Source organism: Xiphias gladius, chromosome 23 (genome assembly GCF_016859285.1).
Source record: "Xiphias gladius isolate SHS-SW01 ecotype Sanya breed wild chromosome 23, ASM1685928v1, whole genome shotgun sequence".
NCBI lineage: Eukaryota > Metazoa > Chordata > Actinopteri > Istiophoriformes > Xiphiidae > Xiphias > Xiphias gladius.
Genome location: NC_053422.1, coordinates 29,877,268 through 29,894,281, shown reverse-complemented (window position 1 = coordinate 29,894,281; position 17,014 = coordinate 29,877,268). Strand labels below are relative to the sequence as shown.

Here is a 17,014-nt window from a genome sequence, read left to right as displayed (position 1 = left end):
CTGGACAAACCCCGCTTCACCAGCCCAAGATGCAAGGTGCTTTTGCCAAAACTAGTAAATATGAGAAGGACAGTCCTAGATGGGCGCAATGCATGTTGGCTGTGTCTAGATAAAGTGGCATGAAAAATTTTGGGTACCCCCGCTCAAAATTTCTGTTACTATGAATAGCTAGGCGAGTTAAAGATGAATTGAATTCCAAAAGGAATAAAGTTACAGATAACACATTTCTTTAGTTTTTTAAGCAAGATTAATTTTTTATTTACATCTTTTACAGTTTCAAAAAAAACGAAAAAGGAAAAGGACCCAAAACAAGTCTGGGTACACTACATGGTCAGTACTTAGTATCACCTCCTTTGGCAAGTATCACAGCTTGTAAACACCTTTTTTATCCAGCTAAGAGTCTTTCAATTTCTGTTTGAGGGATTTCCGCACCTTCTTCCTTATAAAAGCCTTCTAGTTCTGTGAGATTCTTGGATTGTCTTGCATGCACTGCTCTTCTGAGGTCTGTCCGATGATTTTCGATGATATTTAGGTTAGGAGACTGTGCGGATCATGGCAAAACTTTCAGCTTGTGCCTCTTGAGGTAGTCCATTGTGGATTTTGACGTGTGTTTACAATCATTATCCAGTTATCCTGTTTAGCCTTCCTCTTTTCATCTTCAGCTTTTTGACAAATGGTGTGATGACTGCTTCCAGAACTTACTGGTATTTAATTGAATCCATTCTTTGCTCTGCCAGTGAAATTTTCCCTGTGCCACTGGCTGCAACACATGCCCAAAGCATGATAAATCCACCCATGTGATTAACAGTTGGAGAAGTATTCTTTTCATTAAATTCTACATTCTTTTACCTCCAAACATACCCTTCCTGATTGTGGCCAAAAAGGTCTATTTTAACTTCATCAGTCCACAGGACTTGTTTCCAAAATTCATCAAGCTTGTTTAAAAGTTCCTTTGCAAACTTCTGACATTGAGCTTTGTGGTGAGGATGCAGGAAAGGTTTCTTTCTGATGAGTCTTCCATGAAGGTCATATTTGTACAGGTGTCGTTGCACAGTAGATAAATCTTCCTGAAGGTCTTTTGAAGTCAAACGGGGGTTTTGATGTGCCTTTCTAGCAATCCTATGAGCAGTTTTCTTTGTCCTCCAGACCTCAACTTGACCACTAACGATTCCCGTTAACTGCCATTTCTTAATTACATTACGAACTGCGGAAATAGCTACCTGAAAACACTTTGCTTTCTACTTATAGCCTTCTCCTGCTTTGTGGGCATCAAATTATCGTAATTTTCAGAGTACTAGGCAGCTGCTTAGAGGAGCTCATAGCTGTTGATTGTTGGAACAAGGTTTAGGGAGTCAGAATATTTATAAAGCTTTGAAATTTGCCTTACTTGGTCTAATGGTGATTGTCAACAAGCCATAACCCTGACTAGATAATTAAGGTCTGACACCTTGGTAAAAGTTTTCTGAGAGCTCAAATCTCCTGGTTGCCCAAACTTTTGTATGGTTCTCCTTTCTTTTTTTTCTAAAATTTTACAAAACAAAAATAATTATATTTTTTAACAAAAATAAAAATAATACACTAATCTTGCTTAAAATGTTGAAATTTTGTTGAATGTTTTATCTTTAACTTTATGCCTTTCGGAGATTGGTTCATCTTCTACTCACTTAACTATTCACAGTAACAGAAATTTTGACAAGGAGTGCCCAAACTTTTGCATGCCACTGTATGTACAGTACTTTGATATCAAGGTATGGGGTGTATCAGGATCTATCTGATTGCACTTACCACCTCCACTTATATGTAAATGGGTATGAAATAATATGAAATAGGCTAAATAAAAAGTGGAGCTGAGAGGAAATTCTGCAGCTGGGAGAGGAGGTACATCACAGAAAACAGATTTAGAACAACAAATTTAGACAGAAAGATGCATGGAAAGTGAATGCAACCAAAATCAGTGCCATCTTAATTTTTGTTGTGTTCTCGATAAATGCAAATAAAAATATTTCTGGTGATGTAAGGAGAGCAAGAGAGCAGTAGTTGCAATTAGTAGGCTTAAACTTGCTCCAGATTACATATTATTCATCATGACCACTGATGTATTGTACACTGATTTAAAAAAAAAGGCTGCGCTCACCTCTGTCTCTGTATTGTGACTAATGTGTTTCAAGACCAAAGAAAAATGATAATCAATTATTATTCTAAAGTTTCTGAGTAGGAGTAAAATTAAGAGTTTGTTCTTTATCTTTCAGTTAAGTACAAAATTTTAACAGTTTGATGAACACTTGGACCTTGGGGGGATCACAGACCAGACCCAGGACATGCCCAGGATTGTTTACATCTCCCAGCTGTACAAGGAGCAAAGGGAGATCCTAAAAAGAAGAGTTGGAAGATGATACTTTGTTTCCTTCCTTATTATTATATTTTTCTGTATAAAATGACATGCTGCTCTACATCCCTGATATTTCTAGCTGTATTCTGTTGTGTTTTCTGTTCTCTGTACCTTTTAAGGTCTTCAGGCTTCCCCCATCCCCCAATGAAGAGTTTGGTGAGGAGCAGCCTTCTGTAAAATACATCCAGTCGGCTCACACCCATTGACCAGCACCTGGCATCTACAGAAAGAGAGATACACTTCATTCAGAATATATAGAAAATACTTTCTCTAGCATCATTTAGTATTAAAGCGGAAAGAAGTCAGACTCGATTGTGTTTTGTGCAAAGTGTTCACAACATTCCCAGTACAGATCTTGAAGCAAACAAGGGGCTAGCAATAGAGCTCTGAGCTTTCAGCAGCTGTACTTTTGTCAGGGTTTTGGGACCAACTAGAGCTACGAAGAAAGTAAACACTCCACTTATCTGCTGGCCAGATTAGTAATTGTAATTCAATTTTTCTTTATTTAATATAAGTTTGAACACTGAGACATGTTCCCTGTGGTCCAGACACTTACTCTGAACTGCAATAAACCCTTATGCACAGTTAGGTGCTTAGTATTTGGACAGTGACACAATTTAATAATTGTGCCTATGTACACCACCACAATGGTTTTGACGAACAAATCAAGATGTGATTGAAGTGTAGACTTTCGGCTTTAATTCAAGGGATTTAACAAAAATGTCGCATTAACCATTTAGGAATTACAGCCATTTTTATACATGGTCATTCATTTTCAGGGGCTCAAAAGTAATTGGACAATTGACTCACAATCAGTTTCATGGGCAGGTATGGCTGTTCCCTCGCTATTTCATGACAAATTAAGCAGATAAAAGGTCTGGAGTTGATTCCAAGCGTTGAATTTGTATTTGGTAGCTGTTCATGGGAACTCTCAATATGCAGTCCAAAGAGATGTTGATGCAAATGAAGGAGGCCATTATTAGGCTGAAAAAACAAAACAAACCTATCAGACAGATGGCAGAAACGTTAGTGTACGTATGCTATAGCCTACCTAGAGCCTACCATGGAAAAGTTTAGTAAATGTTGCTGTCAATTGTTGATTTTGGTACGTGACATGGAGCTAACTGTAAGTTAACGTTACGCCACAGAACACTATTGATTAATTTGTTCTCTCTGGTATTCTCCCAGTAAAATCAATTAAGTACAGTTCAACACATGGTTCAACATTATGAGTGCGCATTCATATAAATGGTCTTTGGTTACTTGTTTATAGAATACTTTTTGCAATTCCTGTTCATTTCATTGTTGATGACGGGTGTCAAAACATCTACTGGAATGATTTCTTTCTCTCTCTTTCAGAATAAGTAAAATTACTGTGTGCTGGGATGATCATGGCATGTGCACTCACACAATGCCACGGAAGTGAGTATTAGTTAGTATTCTATTGCTATACAATGTATATCAGTACAACTAAGTCAAAGGAATAATGTATGTACACATAATTGTGTGGAGCTGAGTGCTGTTTCTTTTGCCTTTTTCTCTATAGCCTTCAATATATTTTTCAATATTACAATGTTTTTTCAATCCAGCCATGGTTTGAATCATTGTGGACAGCTATGTCTATCATGGGGCCAAGAGAGCTACAGACACCATGGGAAAAGACCCTGGTGTTGATGGTATCTCCATGCGCTGGTTCGGCTGGGGTGGTTTGAGGTGGAAGAGCCTTATTCAACCAGTCCCTACAAGCAAGAACAGTACCGGATGTCCTCCTCATCCACTGCGTTGGGAATGACCTAGTGGATGTGTCAAGCATCAACCTCATCACAGCAATGAAGGAGGACCTGCACCACCTCCGTATGCGGATGTGAAGATCACATTCTCTGCCATCACCCAAAGATGCAGGTAGAAAGCTGCTGTCAATCTGGGGAGGACTGACAAGGGTCACGGGTTTGTGAACACGGTTAAGGGCTAAATACTGTTTAAGTGGCAGCTTTGTACATCACCCTCACATAAGGCTTGACACTTGACACAGTTCATTTCACTACTAGGGGGAATGATGTAACAGTTTTGCTGAGTCCATTAATGCCCCACTTCAGCAACGGTGAAATATTCATGTGTGACAGTTTGTCCGCTGTTTTTGTTAACATTGTTCAGTCTTACCAGCTATGTTCTTCCTCGTTCCCTACACCCTCTCCTATTCCCTACCCCAGTCTTACCACCCCATGGTCTTTTACACTCCCTGGTGGTTGTCCTGTCCCTTTCACAGTGACCTATATAAACCAAGAAATTGTTAACATGAATAGACTTCTGAGCAGCTTCTTCCCCCAAGCTTTGAGCCTGCTACATATAAATTGTCTTACACACAAAGACTCACTCCATGAATAATGGCTCCTGGACGTTTTGTATCTTACCTCCATTACTTATGGACCACTGCAATATTTTTTTCAAGTATGCATTACAGCCAATCTACAGATAGTAGAGTTTGTGCTTTCCTTGTGTGTGTCTTATGTACTGTCAATTTTTTTGACATTGAAAGTATTAATTCCCCAAAGTGTCCTGCTAGATTAATTACAAGGCATATGGTAAATTTGTAAAAACCAGGCAAGAGTGCTCTGTAGTTAATGGAAAATTCACTCATTGCCATTTTATTCATGTTAGGTTTATTTAATATAAAAATTTAATATAACAGAAAATTATGATCACAAATTACAAAGGCAAATTAAACACATTTTTCAATTACAAATGTAGGTATGAATAAAACTAATTTACATGAGCTTTACTACACCAATATTATGGAAGTCTCATCAAATGAAAAACCATACAAGGACAGGTACTATCAATTATGTAACATAACTGCTTAGAAATCTGTCAAATCTTCAGAACACATTAAATTGTTAGTATGCCTTAAACATACTTCTAAAGTGATAACAGCAGTACATATCTATTATAGGTGTAACATTTTGCTCCTGGGTGCACTTCTGGTTTGCCACTTCCAGCTATTTACTATTGAAGACCCTTTTGATGGGAAATACTTTAATCTGTGAAGGTGATGACTGTGCTATAACTGATCCATCACTTAATTAGTTTAATATTTTCAAAATTCTCATTTTAAAAATGTTACTGCCATCACCTATCTAACAATAGCAGAAATTAAGTCAAAGGCCAAAAATTGCACCTGTGAATTCTAAGGACAGAGAATAATAAACTTCTAAAAACTGGTCTGTCCTGAATGTGGTTTTCTGGCATTATCACCACAACTAATTTGAGAACTAAGGATGTTGTCCATGCAGTCTCCCTTCTCCACAACCAGATGAATGGCACCAAATCCACTGCTACATACATGCGGTCTTCCTTCTGTTAGCACTGGTCATTCAGTTTTTATAGTGTGGATTCCTTTCCAATTACAGTAAAACACAAACACTTTAGTTAGACATGGTAGATCACAATGAATCACGTACAGATACCAGCTTGTCATGATAAGTGCATGAATGTGTGCTTCAGTTGAGGACTATTGTGTATGAACAGAGTATTAAATGAACAAACCTCTACATGACAAATGTTCTTGTACATAAGAGCACACTTTTAACTTGTTTGTTATATGATCATTGTGTGAATGAATAGCTTTTCTAAATAAAGAATCTAACGTGTGTATGGGTCATCATCACAGTGTTCTACATTAACAGAAGTCATACTGAATATCAGACACACCAAAGTGGAAGAAAGACATCAGTGTAACACAGGACACAGTGTAATACATTGACAACAACAGTGGTTAATTTCAAATAAAATATAGGAAAGATTTCTACATCAAACTTAAGAATCATTGTCTATGGTTTGTATAAATAAGGGTGTATTCCATTTGCTTCTTTAGCGTCCTAATTTCCTCTTCTCTCGTCTCTCCTTCGCATCCCTCAACTTCCATATAAGCTTAAACCAGCGCTAGCTGGCTAGCTAGCTAGCTTGGTAAGCAAGGTGCATCCGTGATACACATTAACTGTGATATTCATTGGGATGCTAATTTATTGTCTCCCCTTCCCTGGTCAAAACACCTAGGAAAAAACGCACCAACATTTGAGGGCCATTTTACACATTTTACTTGACTCAAAATAAAATATATAAAAGGGCATCAAAATTGGCAACCATTCAGAAAATAAACATTTACTTACCGAAAAAACTTGATATCAGAATGGAGGGTCTGTTAGTACAAGAAAACGCCATAATTAAGGTGAACCGCGGTGAACCAAAAACTTATTACAAGCTAGCATAATCCCCCGACAAATGAAAAGAAATAAAAGTAATTATGTCACTCATTCCAGACTGTCTCCAGACCTGGTATGTCAATCAAACCAGGCACCCCCCGACACACATCTTTGAGGCCTAATATGTAATTTATTATGGAATTATTTTCAGAAGGACCACCTAAACACTGATCAGAAGGAGTGAATTTAGCTGATGACACCATAATGACTGGTGGTAAAAATGTAACGAATTATTATTTCATGAGATAAATTGACGCTTTTTGAATGGGAGTCTATTGGGGCCAGACATTCTTTGGAGTGAATAGACGGGACTGGACAGACCACTGAATTGGCTACAGCCCCCTTTCAAGTTTCAGCACCTAAACCAGTTTTACAAATTCAGAGGCCTCTGGTGACAAATTATCACATTTTAAACATCAAGTAAGAGATTGACAGCGCTTTACATTGCAATAATGTCAAACCTCTCTTGTTGCAACCAGCATGCACCATTCAGCCACATTAAAACCGACAACTGGTTTTATTATTGTGGCTGATCGTTGAATGTACCGTAATGACACGACTAAAGGCGCGGCTGCTGGCTGGACCATGTTTTAGCTCACATGCCGCCCGAAAATATGAGCAAAAGGAACAGAGAAAGGATAATATTAGCAATCTTTTCCTGCGATGTAGTCCCGACAGATTAGGGCTCAATTTTGAGGTAGCTTTCAGACACAACGAAGACAATATGAGGACTGATATGCGTTGAGCTATGTATAGCTCCTAAGAATGTACACAGCTGTTAACAATGTCAGTGATTAGACTATTCCAAATGACAGAGCGTAACCTTTCTAACACTAACGACCGTTATATTCTGACACCTGCCTCACGGTGATGTGTAGGAATATGAAAACCATGACATTATGGCACAAATATCGGCTCTGAGACAGGTTGTCAAACAGTTGCTTACCTGGTGCCCTAAGTTCAACTTCAGCTAGCGTGAAGTTAGCTAACTTAGCCTTGTTCATACATTACGGGTGGTTTCAGACGACAGACAGATAAGAAAGGTGGGGAGTGACACAGTGAGAAACAGTAAAGTTACTCTACCTCACACTGTACACGGACAGCCCTTGGCCTCGTTGTGGACTTGTCTGCAGGGATAGCTACCAGTGGCCGTCCTTAGAGGGCCGTTGGTCAAGCTGCCGTGAAAGTGTGCAGGGACTTCCTGTGCAACATTCAAAATACAACTGTCTTCAATGCATCCTGTTGGTTTCTGCCGATCATGTGGACTCCGATTTAAAGAGCTATAAAAAATAAAAAAAAACCTTCAGCTGCTCGAAAAGCCATCCTCCAGGTCTGGACAGACCAAACAGCACCTAAACTATGGCACTGGTGGAACAAAAGTTCACCATATTTTTCCACTGGGAAGATAGGCATCTGTACTACATGGTTAATTAAATTAAATCGCTTTACTGAAACGTGGAACTTGTGCTTCTCTGTCTGTCCCATATAGAGACGCACAGGTTGCCCAATCAGATTCACTTAATGTAGAGGACTGCCTATAACAAATTAATGCACAGACACAAATTCGTTTAATGTGGAGGACTAGTTATGACTAATTCATGCACAGGTAGACAGATTCATTTAATGTACAGGGGACTTCCTTTGTGTCTTTTATTCATTTGTACTTGGTCAATTGTAGCCTATTCTTACTGTGTTCACTTACCATGTAACTATTCTCCAGGATTGTCTGTGTTGGTTTTTTCCTGCTTCTTCTCTGACTTCCCCTAAGAAAACACGACCAGTATAATATGTTCATGCTGCTATATGTGAAAGGATTGATGTGGTTTGTGTATTTAGCTCCACCTGCCATCAGATTATTACTCCTTTATACTGTGTTATTGTTTTCTTGATGTTTTCTTAATGGAATTATATATATATAATTCCATTAAGGAATTATATATATATATATACACACAGATATATGTGTGTATGTATATATATATATATATATATATATATACACACACACACACACACACACACACACACACACACACACACACACACACACACACACACATACATACATACATACATACATACATACATATATATAGAGAGAGAGAGAGAGAGAGATCTGTACCAATCATAGGCCTACCCATAGCATCATAAAATTTAAGTCAGGGCTGACTGGTCATGTCAACATTAGTAACGTTTGTCAGTGTTTCCAGAAATTAAGCGAGATCACAGCGTCTGCAGGTAAACGAGGTCACATTGGTTTGCAGAGTTTGGCTAATGTTAGAAGTCCTAGCACCAGCAGCCTTCTTTCCTTGAAGGTTAATGTCCTCATGCCTGTGCTGAATGTGGTAATGCATTGCTTAGGTCGGGTGGTTATATACCACTTTATTCTGACAGAGCCTGCATACAACCTTATTTTCATTTTCTGGATCAAAATACTGCCAAACCCCTCTGGTTTTATATGTCTACTGTCCCGCTTTCTACCTTGCTGGTTTCCAACATCCAGGCATTAGTTTCGGAAGAGGGGGCTGCCAAGGCAAGTGGCTACATAATTTCTTAGAAATAACAGTTAACCGACATTGTACATTAATAAAATAATATTATGAATAATATTAATTTATTATAGATATTTGCTGTGTTAAATCGTTTAGTTGACTAATAGCAAATCCCTAATTTTAACTTTAATGCAATGCATGCTGGGAAGTATATGCAAATAAGCATCCAATATTTACAAGTAACTTATTGGTTCAGTAAACAATCCATTGGATATTTAGTAAACTGAATTCATGATTATAAATAATAATTATACAATTTAAATTAAACTACCGGATGAAGTAAACACAGAGTGAAAGGGATTTTCGTGCATTCCCAGACTAAAGACAAGCTAATAACTTTCTCTCTCCGCTATGAATCACAGATTAAGACTCATAGTTACCAAGAGTCATAATTGTTCAAACAAGAGGATTGCTTGATGTGTTGGCACAGTTTAATAGCTGATAATTTAGGTTTGTGAGGCCTAACCACTTGTGTTACTTATGGCAAAGAATAGAAGTTGGTGTTTTGACAGTGCTTATGGTTTAATTAGTCTTTCTTCTCCAGTGACAGTGTTAGGGGAATACACACTGCAAAGCAGAAAGACAGGCACCATGACTGTGCTCCACTGAGCCCAGGCAAACCGTAGATTTTTATTAAAACTCAGTTGAACACATGACACCACAGAGGACTGTTGTGCTGAAATGACTGACAACAGCAAATGTAACATAAGGAAATCAGCTGCAGTGTCTACCTGCACATAAATCTATCAGCGAAGTCAGCAGGCTGGTAAGGTGATGCTGTGATGTGTTTCCTTCTCATACCCACAGCTTTATGGATCAGAACTGGGAAGAGTGTCTACTTCTGGACTGATTAGAGTAGAAATCAAGATAGAGTTGGTGTGATGGACACACACTGTGCTGAGATCAGTTAGCCCATGTTCTGGCGGTTTCCATAACCTCTGCGATGGGTGTCTTTCCAGTCATCCCAGTTTCTGGCTTTCAGCAGAGACTCCTCATCTTCCTGTTCAGCCTTTTTCTCTTTTTCCTCTTCTTCCTTCTCCTTTGCATCAGTGTCGTCCACATCAATCCTCCTGGATATCCCCTGGTCAGGCAGGGCACCGTGTTTCCTGTGCTGTTCATACCAGTCATCTACTGTCATGGTGGGAAGGCTGGGGTAACCAGCCCCGAAAACCCGAGCCTGTGGATGAATCAAAAGCACTGTCACACATTACAGCCTGAACCATTGATCTGGTGCCTGCCACGTCTGAGAGAACTGTTTTAATAAAGCCCTGTCCAAAGGTCTCCTGTTGTCCCAACCAATTAATCAGCCCCCCTGTCCACAGGTCTCCTGTTGTACCAATCAATCCGTTCTTTGTTCTGAGATTTTAAAATTCTAAAGAGGCATGTCAGCCTCACTGTCTGCTCTGCCCTTGTTTATAACCTGTCAGACCTTTGGTCCATCATTTGGAGGGTGGATTATGTTACTGCCATCTTTGTTGAACAAATAGCTAATGTTAGCTTCATTGTTTTACAAACATTCTGTGACACTCTTCTTGTTCCTCGTCTTGCTAAGCTCTTATCAGTTGCTACAGAAATGAGAGTGAGATAAACCTGACCATATGAGGCATACTAACGTTTGGTTTAAACTGACAGTTTATGTGATGTTGGCTTTAGTGACGACTCTGTTGTGTAGCAGATTTAGCAGCTGTTTGTTCTGTTAGGTGTTGTGTTCTAGGGTGCAGTTTCCTCTGGGGTGCATATTCCCCTCACTTCTAAAAATCTTATTTATGTCTCCCTCTTCCACTTTACTGACTAAAATCTTTAAACAGTGCCCTCTGATTGTCCAGCAACTGATATCCAGATCAGAAAAGAGAGAAGCTGATGAAAACTGTTGAAAAACACAAGGGTCTTCTTCACTCATTACTGTGAACTCAACTGCTTTACAGTGTCTACACAGGAGGCATAGTGTGAGAAGCAGAGCAGCAGAAGCAGCAGCTACGGTGCTCCATCTGTGTGCTCCATACTTTAGCCGTTCAGGTGAAGTATTATCTTGTAGGTCACCTGCATTTTGGAATCGCTTGGAGCCCAACACACAATATCGTATGTGTTCTGTCAGACGAGTGAGAGACAGATGACTGAAATAAACAGCGGGAATGCTTTCTGTGTGGACATCAGCAGTGAGAGATGTGATAAAGTTTATGTACTATGTTCCACGAATAAGCTTACATTACAGCTCCCTCTGATTAGTGGAGTTTGTTGGGCTGCGCGCAGTCTGAGCTCCAGACAGTTTTTTGTGCTGACAAAAACCCCTTTATCCTTTTCAGGTAAAAAAGAAATTATAACCTAACTTACAGGTAATAATTTTCTAAAAATATGCTGAACTGATCATTAGTTAAAGATAAGGCAGTAAAGGACAGCTCCTTTGTAGTTAAGATGCAAACACAAAATTATCTATCAAAGTATCCGTTGTCTATGGTTTTTATGTAGGGTCACAGCTATTTACATAGCTTCTCTCTTTTTTTGTTGGATTAACATTATAATGGAAAGCATAAAAACCATTTTACTGGCTAGACTGATCAAATGTAATTTATCAGTTGTTATTTTTGACAGTGAAATGAAAACCCCTGACTTGGTGGTGCTGAGTGGTGATGGTCTCATCATGTTTTCCATGGACATGCACTGGATACTGGTTCCAGCAGCTAGACTGGCAATTGCTACCTTTACATTGGACTAGCTATAGCATAGAGTAATTTCTGCCCGTGTTAAAGAAGATATACAGAGAAAAGGCACATCACCATTTGTTTTAATCAAACCTCTCTTTTAAATGTCAACAAGTCCTAACAGTACTTAGCAGCTATAAGAGGACCCTGGCCAAATCCATGGTATTACAATTGTATGGATGGATTAAATCTGAGAGCATGATGATACAGTCAGAAAATAAGCAGTTTTACTGCCTTCATTACTGTCACTTTGCTTGTATTATAAAAATTGATCATTTTTAAAACAGTCTATAGTCCTTAGTTTTGTTTTTGTGACCGTGACAAATACTAAGCGTGATGTTTTACAGTGTAAAAATTAATTAATCAGTTTTCTCTGGTGGACAACATCTGTAATGGAGACACCGTTTCTAAATTAATTCAAACCCAGTTTGGCATTTTGGCACTTCAGTTTCTTGTTACACATCAGCTGACACAAACACTGACACTGAGGTACAATGGCTTCAGAAAGTACTCTGGGACAACATCTCAGCAGCACTCCATCAATCAGGCCTTGCAGAGTGGAAAGACAGAAGCCACTTTGAGTAAAAGGCATATGAAAGCCTGCTTGGAGTATGCTAAACAGCATTTTATGATATCTGAGAGCATGAGGATAAAGATTCTTAGGTCTGATGTCGAATTGAACCCTGTGGACAGAGCTCCAAACGCTATATCTGGCAAAAGCCAGGCACTGCTCATCACCTGGCTAATACCATCCCTACAGTGAAGCATGGTAGTGACAGCATCATGCTATGGGAGGGCTTTTCTGTTAAAGGTACAGGGAAACTGGTCAGAATTAAGGGAAGAAGAAAACCTTAAAGAAAACCTGCTCCAAAGTGCACTCAACCTGGGGCCATTATTCACCCATCAGCCCGACAATGACATAAAGCATACAGCCAAGACAATCCTGAAGTGGCTTCGGGACAAGTCTCTGACTGTCATTGAGTGGCCCAGTCCAAGCACAGACTTAAACCCCATAGAACATCTGTGGAGAGATCTGAAGATGGCAGGTCACAGACTCCCATCCAATCTGATGGAGTTTTAGAGGATCTTCCAAGAAGAATGGGATAAACTGCCCAAATCCAGGTGTGCAAAGCTTATCTAAGAAGACTTGAAGCTGTGATTGCTGCCAAAGGTGCTTCTGCAAAGTACTGGATAAAGGGTCTGATTACTTTTAGAAATGATAAATTTCTACTTTTGATTTTTTTATACATTTGCAAAAATTTCTACATTTACACTTAGTAATTATATGCAGAAAATGGTGGGCCTGAATACTCTCCGAAGCCACTGTATGTGCAATTACCTGATATCAGCCAATACACATAATCCTGGCTGATTTATTGATCCAGCTCTACTCTACATGCTACTTCTGCAATCAGCAGCAGCTCTTCTTGCTAGTTTCGTCAGTGAATGACTTCATGTGGCTGGTTCAGTAGCAGCTAGGCCCTACAATGACGCCTACACACAATCTTACCTGTACAGCATCCTTGGTGAGGATGAATGGTTTCATGGGAGGCCTGACTGGCTGAGCTGGCTGCTTGGTAGCACTCTGCTTCAGAACATCCATTTTCTTAAGTATCTCCACCTCCTGATTGATGCTCTCTACTTCCTCCAGACACACAGTGACCCATCTCCGGACATTCAGAAGGTAAAAATCTCTGCTGACTTCATCGTCGGCCTGTCCACTGTCCACGGCTATCCTTACATCTGACAGTCTGGCTTCCAGCTCCTTCTTCTGGCGGTACCGCTCGATCTTAGCTTGTCTCCGTGCTGCCATGGCAACCAGGTCTGATGGGCAGGGGACAGACTGGAACAAGAAGTACACATCACATTGATTCATTTTCAAACTTTGTTCTAAGTGGCACTTAAATACTCATGTATTTAAGTCAATAAATGCTATCTTCAGCAAAGCTATAATGTTCTGTCCTTTTAGAGAGGTGATGATTCACCGTATGATCAGTTTAGTGGCTGGAGTTTGCGGTGCTCTGGAGTTGTATAGCACTGTACTGAGAAACGTTTCTATCAACGACGTTAGACTAAATAATAGGAAAACCTCTCTGTATAACACAACACAGGTCAAAAGCATCACAAACGCCATCTTCCAATGTGGTTATCCATTTGTGTCAATGCCTCTCTGAAACACAAACTGAACATTAGGACCTTCATCAACACATCTAACTTCATCAAACATACAACGCTCATTCCAAGTCGGATAGTTTATGTTGCGTTCTGTGTCCTGCCAGCTTTTGTTGTGGTGATCCTCAGCCTGTTTACTGACCTCTGTCTGTATGTCTGCCTGCCTCCATTTGTAGACAATCACTGCCCTCTCATTACTGTTATCTGAACAACAATGTTGCCATTGTCAGGATGTCAGCATGCTGATGTTAGCATTTCACTCGAAGCACCACTGTGTATAAGTACAGCCTCACCGAGTTCCTAGTGTGGCTGTGGAATTTTGCTGCCCAACTTGGTGCATCTAATAAATCTGTTTCCGAGACTTTTTTACCTGTGCCAGGCACTAGACCTGTTACAGGCTGAGAGCAGGTCTACATCTGCACACAATACCAGCAATATACATAATACATGAGCAACTGTTTGTTACATGTATTAGACAAATCAGTTGTGATAGTGTGTCTTATCTCCAATCAGGAGGGTAGAAACTTCTGTTTACTGTTGTTGAAATGGAATGAGTTCAGTTTTATTTCCAACTATTTGAAAGGCATTGCAAAGGATGCAACTGCCTGATCCACAATAATAAAATGATTATAGGTTTTTCACAAATCAATGTCAATAATAACTGCCAGAGTTGCTCTCTGCTTGGGAGCAGGGGCCAAAATATCAAGGACCAAGTAACACTGCTTTGCTTTAGAATGCAATAAAAATAGATGATCATAGAATGCCGTGGCTCAAGTCAAAGGCAAACGGACACAGTGCAGATTCGGTTAACAGTACAGCACAACATTTACAATGTTAACTTTACAAGGAGATTAACTCTCCTTATTTCTCTTTCTTATTGGTTTTAGAAAGAGAAATAGCATACATGAAGGGGAAAAAAAACAAACTGAAACAACCCTCCATACATTGGAACAGTGGAAGACTTGCGATTACACAGGATGCATATTTTTATACAAAGTGTAGTCTGAAGGTTGAGGCATAAATGATCCATTCTGTCCAGTTCTCAACAAATGTTTCCTTCTGGGTTCTGAATTTAAAAGTAATTTTCTCTATCACATAAATATTGAAGATCAAGTTATTCATCAACACTAGTCATTTCTTTTTTCAGCCATTCATCTGTCAGAGATTTCTTAAAAGCCACCAATGGTATTCTCAACAAATATTTATCCTTCTTCCTTCATTCAGCTTCCTCTATTTTATTTAGGTATATCAGCTCAAAACTCAGACAGTTTCCAGGATGCTATGAATTTTAGTCCAAATGGTAGTCACAGAGGGACAACTTCAAAATATATGAAAATGATGTGCACCTCTGTTCCCACAGCAGTCTCCAGTAGTCAGTCTCATCTGAGTAAGACAGAAATAAGTAGTGACATTATTCCAGACAAATCCTCTTTTGGGTGGAGAGCTTGTTGTCTTCCACTTCTGTCTAAATACAGTGTGCGATTACCCCGTTTCCCATTTTCTTTAAACTGTGAATGTGTTTTCTTTTTTGAGTTGCTGAAGGCTTGAGTATAACTCTGATATGACCTTTCATTAGATCCATCCTCATATGCTCTTATAAATATTTGGAGTAACTCATCTTCCACCATCATGTTTTTTAAAAATTTTTTTGCCAATATAAATCTCCAAATTGTATGTATCTAAAATGGCCTTGATTTTGCAAACTGAATGTTCCTTAAACTCCTGAAAATTCCTTTATGAGAGTGCAAAATGCTACGAGCCCACTGGAGGTCAAACCTTAAATCTTTTGTCATGCTTGCTAGGTCTAAATCCTGGGCTGTATGTGAACGATTTTAGCATTTCAGCTGATTTCCTCAAATGGAACTGTTCAACTATTTAGTTGCACAACTACAGTGAACTAATAACCTTTGGGTTATCTTTATGTAGGAGCTGGTTGGATAGTGGTGGAGATTATCTTTCCCGTCTAACTTAATTCAAACAAAGGTGGGGATAACAAGTTTTTACTCCATTACCTGTACTTAAATATCTTAATTAAATATTTTAAAGAAATCAGTGTTTACCTCTGTGACTTGAATGTATGCTAGAGGCACAAACTGGTACTAAAACCAATTAGATCTCTGCTGCTGTTGTTGGTGATGTCATCGGTAACTTAACGTTACTGCTGCTTCTACACAAGCAACTACCTGCTTACAACAACTACTGCTGCAAATAGTTGCTGCTTCTACAGTGGCTGATTGTGATGCACACTGCTGCACCGATGCTGTGTCTACATACAAAACACCGTGTTATGTTTTGAATACGTTTTTTGTATCACTGCATTACTATTTGGGGGGGGGGCACTAAACTGGCTACCTGCACATGATGGAATAGTTCCAGACTTAAGGTGCTCTCCGGTATGCTGTGTAACCTTCACACCACTCACCTTGACCGCAGAGAGTCCATTTTCTGATGCGTCGTCGGGACCACTTGCGTCTTCATCCGTGGACGTTGGCAACTCAAACTCTGATATGTTATACTCTTTACATCTCCTCAGGAAGTCCATGAAGTAAGACCGGGCTGTCTGAACTGTGTCTAGTCTTTTGTCTCTTCTTGTCTGCTTCATGGTCAGAGCTCCTAAGAGAGCGGGCAGTAGCATGTACTTTAGGTCCACCGTAGCGACCTCCTCCAGCTCCTCATTCCGGCTGAACAGGTCGAGCTGAGTCGCCATTCTGGAAGCTTCTTCTAACATACCGATACCGCGTTTCACTCTCACCTGGATGCAGTTGGAGCCCAGTGCTTCGTTTGTACTGTCCACCTCTTCAAATATCTTCCATCCGCGGTCTAGCAAGTCGGATAATTTAGGGAGTTCTGCGTCTGAATTTGAGGGGTGTCTGACATTACCACTGTTTCCATAATCCGCCATCTTGTCATATTTTCTGGGTTCCGCCTTCTTCGTTTTACAAT

The 17,014-nt window shown here is 39.6% G+C and overlaps 2 protein-coding genes across 10 annotated transcripts in view; both read right to left on the bottom strand.

Moving 5' to 3' along the window:
• Window positions 1-8,366, bottom strand: part of abhd18 (abhydrolase domain containing 18) — a 38,353-nt gene extending 29,987 nt beyond the window's left edge. For 5 of the 9 annotated variants that reach the window (XR_005706530.1, XM_040119213.1, XM_040119218.1 and 2 more), the window contains exons 1-2: window positions 7,595-7,721; window positions 2,501-2,609 (exon numbers count right to left, since the gene is read on the bottom strand). Coding sequence is in view for 7 of the 9 variants with exons in the window: in XM_040119213.1 (XP_039975147.1) it covers window positions 2,501-2,609; window positions 7,595-7,652 (167 nt within the window). In the remaining 2 variants the exon portion in view is untranslated. The other 4 variants (XM_040119216.1, XR_005706531.1, XM_040119215.1 and 1 more) reach the window with 4 other exon arrangements.
• A 1,426-nt stretch (window positions 8,367-9,792) lies between these two features.
• On the bottom strand, window positions 9,793-17,014 carry igbp1 (immunoglobulin (CD79A) binding protein 1). Its single transcript, XM_040119026.1, has 3 exons — window positions 16,494-17,014; window positions 13,410-13,742; window positions 9,793-10,377 (listed from the first exon to the last, which is right to left on the bottom strand). The coding sequence occupies exons 1-3, from the start codon at window positions 16,971-16,973 to the stop codon at window positions 10,108-10,110; spliced, it is 1,083 nt and encodes a 360-aa protein (XP_039974960.1). The 5' UTR covers window positions 16,974-17,014; the 3' UTR covers window positions 9,793-10,107.

Bases quoted from the DNA above. Each gene is read 5' to 3' on its own strand.
- igbp1 (XM_040119026.1), bottom strand. From the start codon at position 16,973: ATGGCGGATTATGGAAACAGTGGTAATGTCAGACACCCCTCAAATTCA. The intron at 13,743-16,493 runs GTGAGTGGTGTG...TTCTTGTTCCAG, and splicing joins ATGGACTCTCTGCGGTCAAG to TCTGTCCCCTGCCCATCAGA. The intron at 10,378-13,409 runs GTAAGATTGTGT...ATTCATCCACAG, and splicing joins TCACCAAGGATGCTGTACAG to GCTCGGGTTTTCGGGGCTGG.